Genomic DNA, 18,697 nt, shown 5'->3' on the forward strand with positions numbered 1-18,697 from the left:
AATTTAGGAAACGTTTTGCTGTAATTTTTAGATTTTATGATATAAGAAATGATAATCCATCAATAATCTGGTTCCAAAAATATTCTTCGTTAATTAAGTAGGAGTTAATCAGAAGTTATTATATTAAATGAATGGTCCTTTTAAATGTCCATGCCATTTTTTGTTGGGCAAAAAAATTACCATTTTTTTTAAAAATAAAAGTCCTAATTGTACTTAATAAGATTGATTGATTTTCACGAGGCACTCTAAATTTGACCCAGTATGAATTTGAGGAATAAACTATTGTTTTATTCTCCGGGAATGAATCTCATAATTGATAATGATTGACGGCTTTTTCCTCCTGATCTCTCTCTCTCTCACGCTTCGCAAACTTCCATGAGATCCGAAGTTTCTAGCAGTTGCTCCCATTCCCAAACTTCCCATCTCTCTTTTAATTTAATATTCACGGATTTCCTCGTCTCAAAGAAACCAACATAATAAATAATAATAAAATGAGCCAATAGGAACGCGGAAAAAGATACACCGTCAGCACAGCACGAAAATGAAACTTTTCACTGGATAGCGATGGAAGCAGTTTTACAGTACAGATTCTCTCTACTCAAAGTAAATCAGCTTTTACTTTCCTAAGAAAACAAACACAACTCTTCGGGTCCCCGGAAATCCCCACTTCGTGGTCCACTTCATCAGCGGCCCTTCATCGCCCCTGTCCCACCGTTCTCCTCATAATCAACGGCTCAAGTTGACGCTACACATGGGGCATTCTACCGACGACCTAGATTCACTATTCCACGTCCTTACTACTGTTATTGAGCCTCCATCCCCATGTTTAAAACGAGGGGACGACGCCGTACTGAGTATCCAGCATTAGATCCGAGGTGGGGTCTACCGAGCTGAACAGCCGGTCGAAATCCGACTCCATCTCGGTCCGTTTGGCGAACCGCCCTTTGATCCTCGGCCGAGTTTCTGCGTAAGCCTTTCGCGATGCGTACCGTATGGTTTTCTCAAACTTGCGGTTCTTCCTCTTCTCCCTGTATCTCAAAACGCGAGCTTCCCTGTTCATACCACTCACCGAACTTCCCGATTGGTTTGTGGAATTGCCCGCCGATATGATCCCGCTTGATTCCGAACTGTTACTTATGTTCCTCCCGAACGGGAACGATATTTCTGACGCCGTGTTTCCTCCGTCCGGGACCACTCCCACATCAACCGAAGAAGATGACACCTGCATATCACCAATTAGGTTTCAAACATCAGCACAACTTGAACTTCAATTCCTATTTTTGCCTGGAATGAACAGAGTTTCAGTGATACTCACGCTTTGGCGGCTAAATGACTGCGCTGGATAGCTAATTGAAGAGAGCTTCGATCTGCAAAAATCGATGTCGAAGCAACTCTCTGTGTGATTCATAACCGGAGCTTGAACTGGAACTACGCTATCGTTATTACCCGCTCTGTTATTGTTATTCTGATCGAAGGAGTTTGAGTAATCGAAATCCAGGAATGGATACTCCATGTCCGGAAAAAACATATCGCCCGATTTGATATCCGGAACATCCACGATCTTCGGGTTGAAATTCGGATTGGAAATTAGCCATGATGCTGATTCGGACTCTTCCTGAGGGAATCCATCGGATCCGATTCCGTTATCATTTGGAACCAGAAAGTTAAAGGCAGCAGCGGAGGATTTCGCCACAGAGTCGGCGGCATCGAAGAAGGGCTCCACAGGGACACGCTCGTGACGGCGAGCCAGCGGGTTGGCGGAGTGGATATCCGAATCGCACGTGAGGCAGAGCGCGGCGGCGTCGGCCTTGCACGTGACGGAGGCAGGGGCTTGCTCGCAAACCTCGCACATCCACACACGCTCATGCCGCGACGCAAGCTTATTGGCAGAGTGAATCTTGTTGTCACAGAGCATGCACAGAAAAGCCGAGTCGGCTCGGCAAAAAACCACAGCAGCCGAGGATTTGCAGGAGTCACAGGGCTTCGGCGGCACGGTCCAGCCACCGCTACGAAAGCCCCTGAGGCTTCCCCTCTCGATTCCCATAAAAACAGATTCTCGTTCTGGCGAAGTAGGAAGTTAAGCTGAGGGGTCGGAAGCTGAAGGCCGAGACGCTAAAACACTTTGTTTGGGGAAGGTTGAAAACTTGAAATGAAGTGGGAGGGCTGGGGGCAAGGCTTTTCTAGCATCGAAGAGAGAGAGGAAATCTAGGTGATGACGAATGAGGGGAGGACACGTGGGTGAATATAAGCCACATGCAGGACAAATAATAGATATATACGAGTATCAATCCCCGTATTGAGAGGCAATAGTTGTCATTGTGAGTGGGGCCCATGTGAGGACCACAGAGAGAGATTCATTTAGATGCCCTGACGGGGCGTTTTATGAGAAGAGGCGACAAGTTGAAGTTGGCATGCCGCGACACCCACATGGGATGGGACTCGTCTTTTTCATTTTTCTTCTTTCTCAGAAATTACTTGATTTTTTTTTTTTTTGGCTTCTGCTTCTTGGGAAATAAATTTATCTTAGCGAGAGATTTTATTTTGCCGCTTTTGGGAAAAGAATGATGCGATATTTTTTCCTGTCCTTGGAACTATGAAAGGATGAGTTGTGTGTGTTGTTGAGGAGAGATGCAGGATCGATCTCGAAGAGAACAAGGTATTTGTTCATAGAAAGTCAGACAGCAACGGCACTTTCTCACCGATCCAGAATTCTTGCATGATTCTGGAAACACAAACTTCCATTCTTGGGACACAAGCTTCTGAGTCCCCAGAAAAATGCAAGCAATTACTAGTTTGGTTTCACCAACTTGAGGATTTTCTTCAAGAATATATAAATTCTTGAAATGTTCCCCTTTGCAAAGTTTATTAGTGAGATGACGTAAATCCGAGTATCAATATTCTCAGTGTGTAAAATTTATAGAGTGTTGATATTTTTTGTGTGTAAAATTTTTTGTGTCAGAAGGGTTTTGTTCCTCTCTCTCTCTAAATTTCCCCCTTTTCTTTCTTAAACAGCAGTGAAAAATTCAAGGGGGGCGTACGCGTATTTCTGGATCCTTTTTCCCGGCAGCGTAGCTAACTATGGCCAAAAGTACAAATTGGGTGTTTAGGAACTATGAATTATATTTAAAAGTTAATTATTAGCACTAACGTATGGGTGATTAATTAAGATCTACGTCAATACTACCTCTAATTCTTAAATAAGATGTCGTTTAACTTTTATTTTAATCCTAATTATAAAACTCTAATTCATTTTATCTCTCATATTTATGTATTTTTCTTAAGGTAGTCCCTCTAATAATAGTAGTTCTAGTCAATAAACTTGATTAGCAAGGATATTTTAGGAAAGACAACACTTATTTATTATAAATAACTAACTTAACTTATTTTTTAATCTCTTCAAATTAGTTAACTAGCTTTCATAATTAAGACCAGAGATAGCATATAACAAATTAATAACGCAATGAGGTCGGCAAAAAATCTGTATAGATCTACATGGGGGAATAAGCCTATATCAACTTGATGTGCACCCACGACCTGTCCCCATAATGCTCATCCCCAACACATGAAAAGGACATTTTCTTATATATAATTACGGACACTTGCTAACTTATGAACTAAGTCTAAATGTTTTTGTTGTTAGATAAATAAACTAAAAGATAAAACTTAAATCGCATCCAACCCAATGTTCTAGTTCACTGTGATCATATCAAAGATCTAAAAAACACAAATAAAGCAACTGGAGGAGAAGAAGTGTGAGTGTGTGTGTAAAATTACAATTCACAACACACACACACACCCCTCAGAAATTTAGTGAGCTTGTCTCTTCTTTTTTGAGGTCAAGAACGAACCTGCGAATAAGGAAACTAACATCAAATTGAGCTTTCTAACTATACCAAAAAGGGATAATGGAATTATATAGGCTAACTGGAGTCTGGTTTCCTAAATAAGCTAATAGCTAACTTGCCTATTTTAAACTAGCTAATTAATAAAGTATCAAAAACAATATAAATTGATAATTTATTGAGATATTTATATTTCATCAAATGCTCAAAATGGAAATATGAATTGTTGCTCATAGAATTATGATTTCTACCCCTCATTTTAATCAAACTAGTTGCATTAAAAAAATAAAAAGAATTGAATTAGAAAAAATGGTTATAACATTAGAGAGAAGAAGTATTTCACCCCATATATAAAAGCTCAAAGTGGCGCAGCAAGTGGATAAGAGGAGATAGACAAGATCATAGGACTAAGGTCACAATACAAACGCTATTAAAGGTGCATGAATAAATGTGTAGTTATAATTCCAAGGGAGAAAAGTGTGGTTTAATGGGTGTCATCTTCAACACACACAAATATAAGCCACTATGAACAAATTAAAGTGAATCTGTGCTACAAAGATTAATTTGAGAATGACCTCCTCGATCATCATGGACCATTTTCTTTCTTTGCCTTTTGGGAAAGTCAGATATTATCTTCAAACACAGTAATTACATATATATATATGAATTTTATTAATATTTTTTGGCCAGCCATCATTCTTATTTTAATATGATTCTTCTTAAAGATATGTTGATAGAAACCCTCGTTAATTTTACAGTCATATTTGAGAATTAATATGATGGGGTACCGAATATGATTGATCTAATGCAACATAATTCTTATTTTTCAATCCATTATTACGCATATAAAAAACTAGAATGTTTCATTAATTAATGAATTTCAATTCTATCTTTTGCCGTTAGCTGTGGCAACACTAAAAATAAACCAAACAAATTAAATGTGAAAAGAAAAGATGCACTGGACACAGGACTTTGTCCTCTAGCACTAAAGATGATTTGAAAGTTGAAAGATATAAAATCAATTAGAATACTCTGGACAAAAAATAAAATAATACCGATCAGATTACGCTTTTTGTGATTTTTATTGCTCTATCATGAGAACTGCAAAAGGACAATGGAAGTGAATAGAGAGGGGGGGGGGGGAATTTAATCGCAACAATGGAAGTGAATAGAGGGGGGGGGGGAATTGAATCGCAACTATGTGGGTCCATATGAAACAGTAAATTGATATTACATGTTGGCCCAAAAAAGGTGAATTGATATTACATAATCACTAAAATACTAACTATAGTCCTTATATATCCAGTTTTATTATAGAATCAATAACTCCCTAAAAAAGTTTTAAATGGAATGAGATATTAGCCCTTGAAATATATATAATCAATACTCTCTTCAATCTATAAGAATTAGATAATCAATTTACAGATGCTATGAAAATTATCTAAGTTGTTTATTTTTAATAAAAGTGTGTTAATTTTATAAAATATGCTGAAAACTACCATTATCATCACAAACATAAAAAATCTCACTTTCATAGGTGCAATTAATAAGAAAAAAATAAACTGAGATTTTACATCCAGAATGAATTTAAATCTCTTTTAAGAGAGCATTAAATTTGATGAGGTAAAAGAATGTATTGATGTTGTGCATTCTAATTGTTGGTGCACAAAATAGATGTCTCCTTATATCAAAATTTCTTGTCTTTTTGCTAAAATATCTAGATCCATTAGTCAAAATGCTAAATCACATGTTAAATATATGCTGATAATGATTAGAATTCATTAGGTTTGGAGGTAACTCCATCACATAAGATTTTTGCTTATCAAAAGAATTCATTCATTAAGCAAAAATTCGAAGCTTAGTCAAGTCTTGTTCCTGTCTTGGCTCTACAAAGTAAATTGATCAAAGGAGTTTGAGCCAAGAACTTCTTGATTCAATGATACCTCATACCTCCCCTCATAGAAAAGGTTATAGGTTGGTTATTTGCCATGACAAAATAACCAATATGGGTTGGGTGGGTGTGTGGGTCACCTATTCTGTGAAAGAAGGGGGTTTAAGCTGCTTAAAAAAAAAGAAAAGAGGCGCTGAACCATCCATATGGGGGCAACCCCTTACATTTAGAGTTTTGACAAGCCAATCAGCCATAAAATTACACAATCTAAGAACATAAGATAAATTAAATTAAAGTAAAATCTATGCAAGATTTAAGCAGACATTATAGATCAGTAACAAAAGTACTAGCCTTCCAAACAGGACAAGAAACTTGCTCTTTCACAACCTTCATTACCAATTGCAAAGAATCAGATTCAACTCCCAGCTTTACCATCACTTACGCTGTATCATTAGTTATTTCAAGAATAAGTACAGATTTACCAAAGAAACTGCTATGAACCTAACTGAGTCATACGACTGTTAAAAAGGCAGGGTGTCCATAGAAGTCTACAATTCAGATTCTCTGTCAATGTAATAGACAAATTAGTGATTAGTTCTGATTTTCCCTTTGTTTTTTTTTTACTTAATTAATTTGTGATGATTATCCAAGACTGAAGGGTTTAGGTTTTCAGGCGTCACAGGATATCCTTGCCAGCGCCACCCCACCTTTGGGATGCCTATCAGATCATTTATAAATTATAAATGTAATAATAGTCAACATTTTTCCTTAAATGAAAGAACTATTTTAGTGTTCGGACAATGTTACCCTCTTTGGCGTTAAGTGATTGGATGCATTAACAGACGGGGCAACTCAGTGTGAGCGTGCCACGTAAGCCCGCACCGCCCCGGTGGTTCAACCACGCTTCTTCTTTTTGATTCGCTTCCAAGATTCTCCCAACCCTACTTTCGTCCACCTACATTTTCTTCTCCTCTTTTACCCATCTCCTTCATTTTTCTATTCGTTTCCTCCTTCCTTTGCTTCCAATCTTTTGTCCCTTCAATTTCATTCTCAAGCAGGCAAGTTAAGTTCAGATGATTTATTATTATTAGCTTAGTTTTTTAACAGATAATATTTAATATCCGATTAATCGTTGTCAGATGAGCCAGTCTTTTAGAAGACAGTTTTTTTCACATTCATATGAATTTAATTAGAGATATGGTATTGAAACAATCATAACTTTTGGAAGAATTATTGTGAGGTTTAAAAAAATTTAATTATCAAAAAATTGTCATAACAAGGGAACAACATAATAAACATTGATTCCCTCTAACCTTTTCTATTCCCAGCTGGACGGTGCGTGAGGGAAAAGGACCTGGAGACGAAGCATATTCAATTATTTTATTTAGAGTCAAAGCATTGAAATGATAAGTTGCTCAAAATGGAATGGAGGATGACGTCGCACATGATGTCACAGCTCGATGGGGATAACCAACCAGATAATATTCTGATTAAAAAAAAGACGTGAAATATTATAGAAGAGATAAATTTATTTATTACAAAGTCGGTCCTGACATTCCACTACGGATGCTCAGTCAGAATTCGAGAGTTATATTAATATACATTGAACATATTCATTTGCATTGAACTGCTCAATTATTCGCTGCTCCTACCATTTTAGGAAGGTAATACTTAATTAATAGCCCTCTCACATGATAATATTATCATCTCATGGCAGTGTATGTTTGATACCCAACATTAATAAAAGCAAGCCCTTACACGTATTTTTTTCCCATTCTTTATTGGGTATAAGAAACTCACAAAATCAAATGCGTACAATTGCATATTTGAATAAGATCTGAGGAAGTTTGGTTAAACGGTCCTGATAAACCCTCATAACCATCAAAACATCTTTATAGTTATCATCATACTAGCTCTGATTCTAATTATAAGACCTCATTTATACTTATAAATAAAGTCTTATAATTAGAGTCAGAAATAGTATTTCATTTTTATCATGTTAAACTCAAATTATAACTTTTTGCTTCAAGAGAAGATAAAATCTGTATTTTAATACGTAAAATCCGATGGGGCCAGTGTTGTTGTGAAGGACCCACTATTATAATAGCATTGGATGACTATCATGTTCAACAATATAATTAGATTAGATTATTTTTTGTCAAGATAGATGAGATCATGGACGGTGTAAATTATAAAATTAACATATTAATTCACTGTAGTCATGTTTATAATTTGAATTAAAGTAAGGAAAAGAAAAGGAAGAATGGAGGCAGAAGTTGGAAGGAAAGGGACGACAGTACATCTCGAAGCCAAGAGTTTCTGTATTTTGGGGGACATTTTGCACTAAGAACTATTTCTGTGTTTTGCTTCAACAAACCATGGTTTATAACGTTTGATGACTGAGAATTTACGAACTTTTTTTGAAACTATAAGTGAATGTTTATAATTAAATTTGATCTAAACGATTGGAAAAAAAAAACAACGATAAAGTTTTAAAGAAAAATACAGTAGAGAGAGGGGGGAAAGGGAAAGTTCGTCAGGTAGTGAGAATGTAGAGAAATAAAGAAGGAGAGGGGTGGGTAGTTGGTGCGGGATGGGTTTGGCTGCCCTGCCGTCAAAGCCACAGCTTTCGGCATTTGGTGACAAATTTGAGTGACTCATTCTTTAATCTTTATCTTTTCTCATTCAATACTTTTTATTAGTTCATTAACACTTTTGTCCGTTCCCCGCCTTAATTAGGTTGCAGGCTGGGCCGACGAGCGAGCCCGATCAGGTTGGCAGATTAATTGTAATAAAAAGAATCAGTATTCCTTTTAATATTTGAATTTCTCTCTCTCTCTCTCTTAAAAATACCCCTGCAACTTCAGCCGTGAAAGAAATTAATCTTCACAAAACAAAAAAATTGTCAGATAAGTATGTGTGAATTGCAAATTGCCAATTTTTGAGGCCCTGAGTCCAAGGCCTTCAAAGAGTTTTAAATTAAGCTTTCATCAATCAAGCCTCTCACACAGATCCTTCCAAAAAAATCTTCTTTGTCGAATTCCATTAGATCGAAGCCAAAAAAAAAAAAACACTGAACACACATTTATTTCTTATTTTAGAATTGTCCTATTCCTTTTTGGCTCTATCTATGTCATTAATATCACACGGTCTTGCCTGGCCCTCTCGCCTCTAAAATCAACTTTTTGATCTTCAACTTTCTCACTTTATCACTTCATCTTATCTCTTCCTTTATTTCTAAGAAATCATCCACATGATCCACGCACCCAATGATTTCTTCAGCCTCTTTATAAAATTTTTCTGCATTTTTGGCTCCCCCAAAAAACAAAATTTTAATTTTAATTTATACAGAAAATCATATTTTAACTTATCAGTGTAGGTTTTTAATTCCATGGTTGGGTTTTTTCCCCTTATCTTTCGAAGAAGAAACTTGCACACTCAACATATTCACAAAGGTCGAACATTAAGTCTTATATTTAAACAAGACTTCAACAAATAGTTGGTGTCCTGGGTCAAATTAAACGATCCCCTCCCATCTTTGCTATACAGTACGTAAATTTTAATTACTGGAGTATTCTATATAATATCGTTTACCTGTTGTTGCACCGGATTTGAAAATTTTTAAGTTTATGTGTATCAATAAACATGATTTAAAAATCTAGCTATGGATTACTGTTTTCATGATGTGAAAGTTATATGTGGTGAATAATTTTTTTTCCCCAAAAATGAGATTGAAAGATAACGATTGAGGACCTTATCGATCTCTAAATTTCTCATTAAACCTCCATCAACCCCCGTCCACGTGTATTAAGATACATAAACGTCGTTTAATTTTTCTAAAATCAAGCAGATTTTCAAAAATAAATTAATTGTTTAAAATAAATTTTTAAAAAAAGACTAGTAGTGAAGAAGCATGATGCAGCAAACAAACTCATCAGATCAGTAGATGATAACAAATGGGATTTTTTTTCTTGAAGCATTTTATAATGTATTAACAAATTACCAAACCACGTTTCTTGGCCGCTGAAACGATATTAATTATTTTATCTATGAACGAAATACTTTTATAACTGATCCACAAAACATGAAATTAGATTATCCTATCTGATGAGGGTCTCATCAGCTCATATGAACAACAATAATTTCCATTATTGCGCAGAAATACACTGCGTTATTACAACTTTATTTATTACCATAATATTTAGGGAAATTAAACATACTATATTTATATATTTGATTCCTTTCATGCTTACTGCGGCCGTACCCCATTATTAATTGTTATCTACAGTCCCTTTGCTTCATCCACAAAACGATCACAATTAACAATGGCTTCAGGCTTCAAATTTGCAAGCTGAGAAGAAGATGATGATCCCAATTCACATTGGCCAAAGTTAAAGCAGTGGCTGCAATATGATTTGCACTCAGTCCTGCAGCTTCAGTTTGATCAGCCTGAGACCCATGGTCGATGTATCTATCAGGCAGTGTCATCGGCCTCCACTGAAAGAAACAACCACACAAACCCAGCTAAGTCTTAAACATGAAATAACAAAACGTGCTTCCAGTTCATATAGAAGGATGATGAAATTAAAGCGACAAGTTATTAAGATTGCAGTTGATAATGGTGATACGTTATACGTACCTTGAGATTTCCATCCAGCAATCCGTTTAAGCCGAGGAAATGGGAAACATGGGAACCAAATCCTCCAATGGCTCCCTCTTCAACAGTGATGAGAATTTCGTGCTGTTTAGCCAGTTCCGTCATCAGACCTCGATCCAGAGGCTTACAGAATCTCGCATCAGCCACAGTGGTAGAAACCCCATGAGCTTCAAGGATCTTTGAAGCTTCGACACAATTCTGTACCATTGTCCCGTATCCAACCAGAGCAACTCTGCACCCTTCCTTTATAACTCTTCCTTTTCCAACCTGTATATACATGAATTTCAATTAGTTTTGCTTACAGTTTCATTGTTCTGATAATCCTCAGCATTGCGTGATGAGTTATTAAGTAATAATAATTAAGTACCTCCAAAGGCGTGCCCTTGTTATTTGGTGGAAGTGTGGTTCCTATTCCGTTTCCTCGCGGATATCTGAAGCAACATGGCCTGTCGTCGATGGCCACAGCCGTTGCGATCATATGCATAAGTTCAGTTTCGTCCGACGGAGCCATAACCACCATGTTGGGTAAGCAGGCCATGTACGTAGTGTCAAAGGCTCCACAGTGAGTCGGACCATCAGCTCCCACAAGGCCAGCTCTATCCATGGCAAATCTTACTGGTAGCCTTTGAAGGTCCACATCGTGAGCTACCTGCACCAACAGCCACAATGCCAAATATCAGACAATGAACGCATTTATTCTCAACTCACTTTGGAACGTTTAAGATTAAAACCCTCTCAGTAAATATGTTTCTTAAGAATGGAGCTTGTGTTCTTCTTCTTATTGTCGTGAGGTTGGTTACCTCTACCAACAACTTGTTTGTTGGTGACAAAGGACATATTTTAAACCATGGGGATGGACTAACTAAACATTAATGATTATGAAGGGAAAAACCTGATCGAAGCCTCTTTGAAGGAAAGTAGAGTAGATGGCACAAAAGGGCTTAAAGCCTTCAGTAGCAAGACCAGCAGCGAAGGTAACAGCGTGTTGCTCTGCGATTCCCACGTCGAAACACCTATTAGGGAATTCTTTCTGGAAGAGGTTGAGTCCTGTGCCACCTCCCATGGCGGCGTGGATGGCCACAATTTTGTCATCAACCTTAGCTTCCGCTATCAATGACTCTGCAAAGTACTGTGTGTAAGAAAGTGTACTTGTTTTCTTCTTCATCTGCTTCCCTGACCTTGGATCAAACTTCACAACCCCTGCACACACGAAGAAAAAAACACAACCCCTCCATATTTTTGCTACATGCATGTACAATGATCATAACAATATAAAAAACAGGTCTTTTGAACTAGTAATATACGTACCGTGCATTTTGTCAGGGGCATTTTCAGCAGGGAGATAGCCCTTTCCTTTCTCAGTGATGATATGAACGAGAACAGGTCCCATAAGGGGCGAGGTTTTGAGGTTATCAAAAACATATGTGAGGTCTTCCATGTTATGGCCATTAAGAGGACCGATATAGTACAGCCCAAGCTCTTCAAACAAACACACACCAGACCCACCAGCCACCCCTCTCACTAACGTATCCAACTTTGCAGCAACCTCATGTGCCTGGCTTCCCATTTGCTTCGTGATTCCCTGTTACGTCCGTAACCAAATATCAGGCTTTCAAGTTCTTGGGCTTATTAATAACTCCAAAACAAGTTGAAACAAGAAAGAGAGCGTTGTTATAATTAATTAACCAATTACCTTAGCAGCTTCACGCAACTTAAGAAAATTTTTGTTGGATTGAAGCCTGGTTAGGGCTCTGCTTAGGGCTCCAACAGGTTTGGCTGGGCCATCCACGGTTGCAGTGGGAAGCGAGACCTGTTCGTTGTCGTTTAAGACAATAATAAGCTTGGTGTGGTGGAAACCAGTGTTGTTCAGGGCCTCATAGGCTTGGCCTGCTGTGAGGGCTCCATCTCCTATAACAGAAATCACATGGTTGTTCCTCCTCATCAAGTCCCTCCCAACTGCCATTCCTGATAGCCAACACACAAATTAAATTGTCTCCAAGATTTGTTTTTTCATTTTTGGTCACAGGAAAAGTGGGCTTATATGGCCTACAAACTTTCTCGGCCTATATATTTGTTCCTTCCCGTTCAATTTTTCGGCCCATGGATCTCTAGACCTGCTGATTCCAACAACATTGGCATTCACAACTTGACATGCTTTTACTAGAAAGGCTGGGTCTAATGAGGCCTGTCCCCTTATAACATGACAAATCAAAATTTAAATACTTGTTGAGTGATGTGTTTATATTTAACACCTAACAATACTTTAGATATGATGGTTTTTAATTGTAGGATAGTCATATGGTTAAAAAAAAACCCATGCTTTTAAGCCGTGCACACGTACTTATAAGATTCTATGACAATACTTTCTCCTGTTAAAAATATAAGATAAATTTTGTTGAATGAGTTAGGGTTTTTAAGGAAAAACCATAAAAAAGATCGCTGAAATAAAAAAGTTACACACAGGGACCCATTCACAAAAATTATTGTCAAAACCCATACTAATATTGTCATGAGTCCTTATTTTTTAATTTTTCTATTTTGATGGTCTTTTTTTGCCATTTCCTCTTTTTTAATAAGATAATATTTATTTTTGTTTAAGTATTTAGTGATTTTTTCCAATTTTACCTCTAACATATATTTTCCTTTATCTTTGATTCATTTATTATATCTTTTATTTGTTCTCTTCATTAATAAGGGCATATTTGAAAAAAAATATATGCCTTGCATATTTATTGTTCTAAAATGATTTTAAATAATTTCTTAATAAACGCATATGAATAAAATTTACGTTATATTTTGAAGCGGGTGGAGTATTATTTTCCTGGAGCCAGCTATGAATTTATCGGAATTTTTTAAAAATTTTTTTTTCAAACTCTGAAAAAAAGAAGAAGAAGAAGAAGAAGGAGCGGCCTGTGAAAAAAATTAACCGCAGCAACCAAATGAAGAATCTAAACAGTGATTAATTAAGATTATAAAAAGAGAATCTAATCAGAGAATAATGAAAAATGAAAAGACATGTATACCCAAGCCAGCTGAAATGCTAGTAGAGCTATGACCAACTCCAAAAGCATCATGAACACTCTCATCCCTCTTCGGGAACCCGGCAAGTCCATTCGTCTGTCTGATAGTATGCATTCTGCTTCTCCTCCCCGTCAATATCTTATGCCCATAGCTCTGCAAGAAGCCACCCAACCACACACACACACACACACACACACATATATATTCTACGAATCATTCACACACACAGTGACAGAGATTATTCATTAAACTCTCAAATCAAAATGGTTCATTTGTGTGTTACCTGATGGCCAACGTCCCAGATAATCTTGTCGGTTGGACTGTTGAAAACATGGTGAAGTGCTACAGTTAAGTCAACCACCCCCAGGCTCGCACTTAAATGGCCTCCTGTCTTCGACACTACGTACACTATCTCCTCTCTCAGTTCATCGGCCAGATCTTCCAGTTCCTGGGCATTTCATAATTCTTCAGTAATAATGTCACTGTCAACACGTGCGCCAAAGCGCACCGCTTTTAACTAATCTGGTCGATGCAGTTAATCAACTCAGATACATGAAAATTAATGAGTGTGCAAGTGAATTCATTACAGCCACTTTTTGTCAGTTACTTTTGCCGCTCAACAGAGTCAGACCTGAATGGACAGATTCTTCATGTGGATTGGGTGGTTGATTGTGTCCAGGATCGGAGTGAAAGGCTTCTCTCCTGAGAAGTTCAGATTTCTCCTACTCTGAATCTTTGGATCATCGTTCTCTTTGCTTCCTTTGGGTCTCTTCGAGTCCTCATCAGCATTAGCATTATCCCCTTGTTGAGCACATATCGCTCTCTTCATCTGAGAAACATATCATCAAATACACGAATTAACGTTAATATATATGTGCCAGCACCGACAGAATCAATCCATAGATTTTTGCCTTTCTGCTTCTGAACTGGTATATGTTTATCAGCATACCCTTTGGAAGAAGGAGGCAGAGATTTGGGTTTGACGATCTGGGACGAAGCAGGATTTGTGCAGGTCGCTGGACTGGAAAAGCGGAAGGAAGGAGGGTCGAAGAACAGAGGAAGCCATTGTTGAAGCAGAAGGAATATGACGAGGAGGGGAAATAGTGAGAGTACAAGCTCGATGGCTCTGTGGTTGTGAAATATGAGCAGGACTTTCAGGTCAATTTATAGCCAAATTAGTCGCAACAAATTAATGAATAAATCTGACCTCATTACTTAGCTTTACCAAACAGAGAAAATCTGACCTCATTACATCGCATTGAATGAGTTGTTTACTCCTAGTTATTTCTTCCTAAGGCATTATAAGATACAAATAATTGAACCATGTAATTAAAGTCAAAATTGGTTGAGGACAATAATTAATTCATACAATTTAAAAAGTTAATTAAAATCTGTTAAAGATAATAAATATGTAAAACAATACAACTTATTTTTCTAAAATATTCTTATTTATGAAGAGGTAAGTAGGAAAGATAATGAGTGGAAAAAAAGAGATGAAGAAGACTTATACTTTATTAAGGGTAAAAATAAAAAAATTTATTCAATAATCAGACAAATTCAAAGTGATACTTATAAAAAAAAATCAAACTTCTTCAAAGATTTGATGCTTATATTTTGAAAATATAAAAAAAATATTTTTTTGAAATATATCTTTATTTATGGAGAGTGACTGAATGAGAAATAGAATGAGTTGGGGAAAAAAAAAAGATGAAACAAAGAATTGGTTAATTGATGCAGTGCATATTTATATCTATAGAAAAAAAATGAAACGAGTATATTCTATATATAAATTCGATGACTATGATTTTATGGCTGCTAGGTATGCTATAACTTATGGCTGTTAGGTATCCTATAATAGGAGGTCACGAAAAGGAATTATCACAATTCGGTCATATGAATTTCTTATTTGCTGACACTACCACAACTAGAAAACTTCAAATTGATATAATTGTCAATAATTTGTATGGGAGAAAGAAAGGATCTCGTTCATTGGGAACATTTAATTTTTTTGGACAAACTATTTGAATTATTTTCATTTCATTTTGGAAAATTTACTTTTAAGATGTATTTGTTTAATTCTTTAAAACAAAGGAAATACTAGAATAAAACAAAGACCCTATGAACCATTTATATTCAATTTAAATGAAGAATTTATTCTTACACTCGTATTATATAAAAAAATAATTATGAAAATGCTACCATATCCCTATTTTTATTGCTCTACGAATTACAAGAAATGAACCACTGCTATTCATACTTGATAAATAATAACTATTGGTAAAGTTTTTATATTCTATACAAATATAAAACTCCAATATATACATTTTTTTAGATGAAGCAAGAGTATCCTCAAGTTACATTGGACTTGAGACTGATCCTTTTCGGACTTAGAGCGGGTAAGGAATAGCCCTCCCAACAAGTGCGTTTCTCGGGATTCGAACTTATTTTCTCCTATTTATGTGAGTAAGACCGCTATCACATCAACTAATAGCTTGTTTTTTCCAATATATACATTTTTATCACAACAAATCTTTATTTTCTTTTGCTGTCGTCTGAATACTTCTTATAGGATATGATTACTAATTAATATTTCTATACATAGCATTCATATAATATTTCATTCATGCATTTGCTATCCATAGAGACAGATTTATACAAAATTTAGATATTGGATAATTGACTTTTTGTTCGTTTTCTTATTATGGAATTGAATGTATCTGGTGATGATTAAAGAGAGGTTTCATGTTGGCAAAAACAAAATTATATTTATATAACCACCCTTTTTTTTATTATCAACTCTCCAAATATATTGTTTATGCCTTGGCATGTTCAAATTACAATCTCCATTTCATTTTTCTGAAATTCGGTGTAATTTTTTATTCACACATTCAAAATTAATCATGCGCAGCACATTTAGAGAAGACAATAAATATGTGCATGCACACTGATATGTAGGTACATTGTAATATTTCATAAGATCATGTATTACTAGATTTTTCTGATTCTGAAGATAAATCCTAATATTTGTATGAAGATTATTAGTGATATTATTCCATACATACTTGGTTTTAATGTTAGTTAATATTTCTAGTGATGCATGAGAGAAATTATAACTTAATACCCCAAAAAAAAAGTTGATGAGAAGCTAAATGCTTCAAATTAGAACACATATCATGTCGCAGTCTCAAATCGATTATAAATTAAGACATATAAGTAAATCAATTTTATATTGACCATTATGTTAATGCATGGTGATATTGATTTGCTGACTATTACTCCATCTGTTTATATTTATAATTTTTGGAACACATTTAAAAGATGTTTAAATTTTTAACCAATCTTTTTATGTTTGCCCCTATTAATTATGTATATTAATTATCTCTCCAACATCTCTTTTTTTTTCGTACTTATTTTATTTCTCATTAACTATCTCTCCCCAAGTAAAAAGGTATTTTTAGAAAATAAAATATATTTTTTTACTCATTCATTATCTTTAACTAATTTTAACTAACCTTTTAATTTATATAATTGAATTATTTGTATATTATATATAGGATTGGATGGGTGTTAAAAAGGTCAAATTGAGCAAGGAAAATTACAGATTCTTATTTTTGTAAGTGACATAAAAAAAAATCAAAATACAGTATTAAATGCAAATGATTAATGGGGAATGAATTCTACTGGTTAGTTGTATCATATGCTCAACCTGACCAAATTCACTTTTATTTAGTTATAATTCAATGCACATGGTGCAAAAATTAAACATACTAATAACCACTATGATCCTCATTATTATTTTTTTTGGGTATAATTCAGAAATTTTCAAATCATTTTAGGTTTGAGACTAACCAACGAGTGTTCTCTTTCTTATAGGAGGTGAGACTGCTTACTATCCCAACCAATAGCTTGTTGGTTATGACTCTTATAAGAAGAAATTTTGGTTTTTTTTTTATTTGTCACTTGTACCCTTTTCAATGCCTTGTTTCTCTTTTTATTGGTTACTTATTTGTCCCTTTCCAATTCTACCCGTATTAATTATAGTGAAGATGAAAGGAGAATGAATGAGTAAAATAAAATATGCTACTATTTAATGCGTTCTAAGAAATTATTATGAGTGATAAATAATGAGGAGCATACGGATATTTTTAACCAAATTTCAAACATTATGCAAGATGCATGTCCCTGACAAGTGAAATGGATTCATTTCATTGATGTTAGGACAAAAAGAAATTTTATCGTTGTTTGTTTCATGTTTCTTAAAAGACTTTAATTTTAGGATTAATATTATTGTTTATCTTTATATTTTGATCAAATTTCAATTTTGATCCACATAGCTTTAAATTAGTGGCTTTGGTCTTTACAATTTTATAAAGACTTCGGTTGAGTTTAGGTATGGGAAAAAAAAAGAAAGAAATGATGTTGCCTCTTGAATCTGAAAAATGGAGCAATATTTTTCCCTTAGACTGACATTTTCTTTTGCCAAAAACTTATATTATTTTAACCATCAGTAGATAGAGAAAATTATAAAGAAGGCTGCTAAATATTACGAAGAATAAGTTTCCTTAAAAAATTAATGCCGACGAAGAGTCTAAAATTATAAACAAATGTTAAGAAGCTAGTGTTATTTCCTACCATTGTAAAAACAAGTGATTAAGCACTTTAACAAACTTTAATCGGTTATGTATCTTTTGATCGTCATCGTCATTTGTGACAGTGCTAGTAAGTAATTAGAAAATAAAAAAAATTACTTTAATAATAGTTGAATTTGTAAATTTCTAAGAAACACTCATAAATGTTGAAGGAGGAATCCCAAATTACCACACTAATTTAATTTAATACTTAACTGATATAAAAACACATTTACTTATAAATCACGTATGTTCGAAAATTTTTGAATAAACACTTATAAATTTTGGAAAGAGACTTGCAAATCAGCACAACGTTTTAATTGACAACTTAGACAGCGTAAAGGAACACTTGTAAATTTATTATGAGATTTGCCCTGTCGGCCCAATTAGATAGTTATTGGTCAAAATATATTGATAATAAGTAATGGTCTTTCACAATTATTTTTTATCTTAGATATTTATTTTATATTATTTTTTAATAAAAGACTTATTTATAATTTTATGGGGTTTATTCAAAATTTTCTTTTATCACTAACCGTCAAAATAATGGAAGTAAGACCGCTCTATCTTTTGGACTTAACACAAGAATAGAGAGTTATGGATAAAACTTTATACATATTAGCCACAACCGAAATTCAGTTCAGAGCTTCAGTCAGCG

General features: G+C 35.1%; 2 protein-coding genes across 2 annotated transcripts; both read right to left on the minus strand.

The window, feature by feature from the left end:
* Nucleotides 1-518: 518 nt before the first annotated feature.
* LOC114730784 (zinc finger protein CONSTANS-LIKE 5) lies at nt 519-2,136 on the minus strand. The gene is made up of 2 exons (XM_028917897.1): nt 1,316-2,136; nt 519-1,222 (listed from the first exon to the last, which is right to left on the minus strand). Exons 1-2 carry the CDS (start codon nt 2,042-2,044, stop codon nt 827-829), a joined length of 1,125 nt encoding a protein of 374 aa, XP_028773730.1. The 5' UTR covers nt 2,045-2,136; the 3' UTR covers nt 519-826.
* A 7,726-nt stretch (nt 2,137-9,862) lies between these two features.
* LOC114730737 (probable 1-deoxy-D-xylulose-5-phosphate synthase 2, chloroplastic) lies at nt 9,863-14,477 on the minus strand. Its single transcript, XM_028917845.1, has 10 exons — nt 14,361-14,477; nt 14,043-14,240; nt 13,695-13,859; nt 13,414-13,564; nt 12,084-12,355; nt 11,699-11,972; nt 11,283-11,590; nt 10,758-11,039; nt 10,373-10,657; nt 9,863-10,230 (listed from the first exon to the last, which is right to left on the minus strand). Exons 1-10 carry the CDS (start codon nt 14,475-14,477, stop codon nt 10,072-10,074), a joined length of 2,211 nt encoding a protein of 736 aa, XP_028773678.1. The 3' UTR covers nt 9,863-10,071.
* Nucleotides 14,478-18,697: the final 4,220 nt, after the last annotated feature.

The sequence above is a fragment of the Neltuma alba genome, unplaced genomic scaffold (assembly GCF_004799145.2).
Source record: "Neltuma alba isolate B1F8T4 unplaced genomic scaffold, ASM479914v2 tig00012763_pilon, whole genome shotgun sequence".
Taxonomy (NCBI): Eukaryota; Viridiplantae; Streptophyta; class Magnoliopsida; order Fabales; family Fabaceae; genus Neltuma; species Neltuma alba.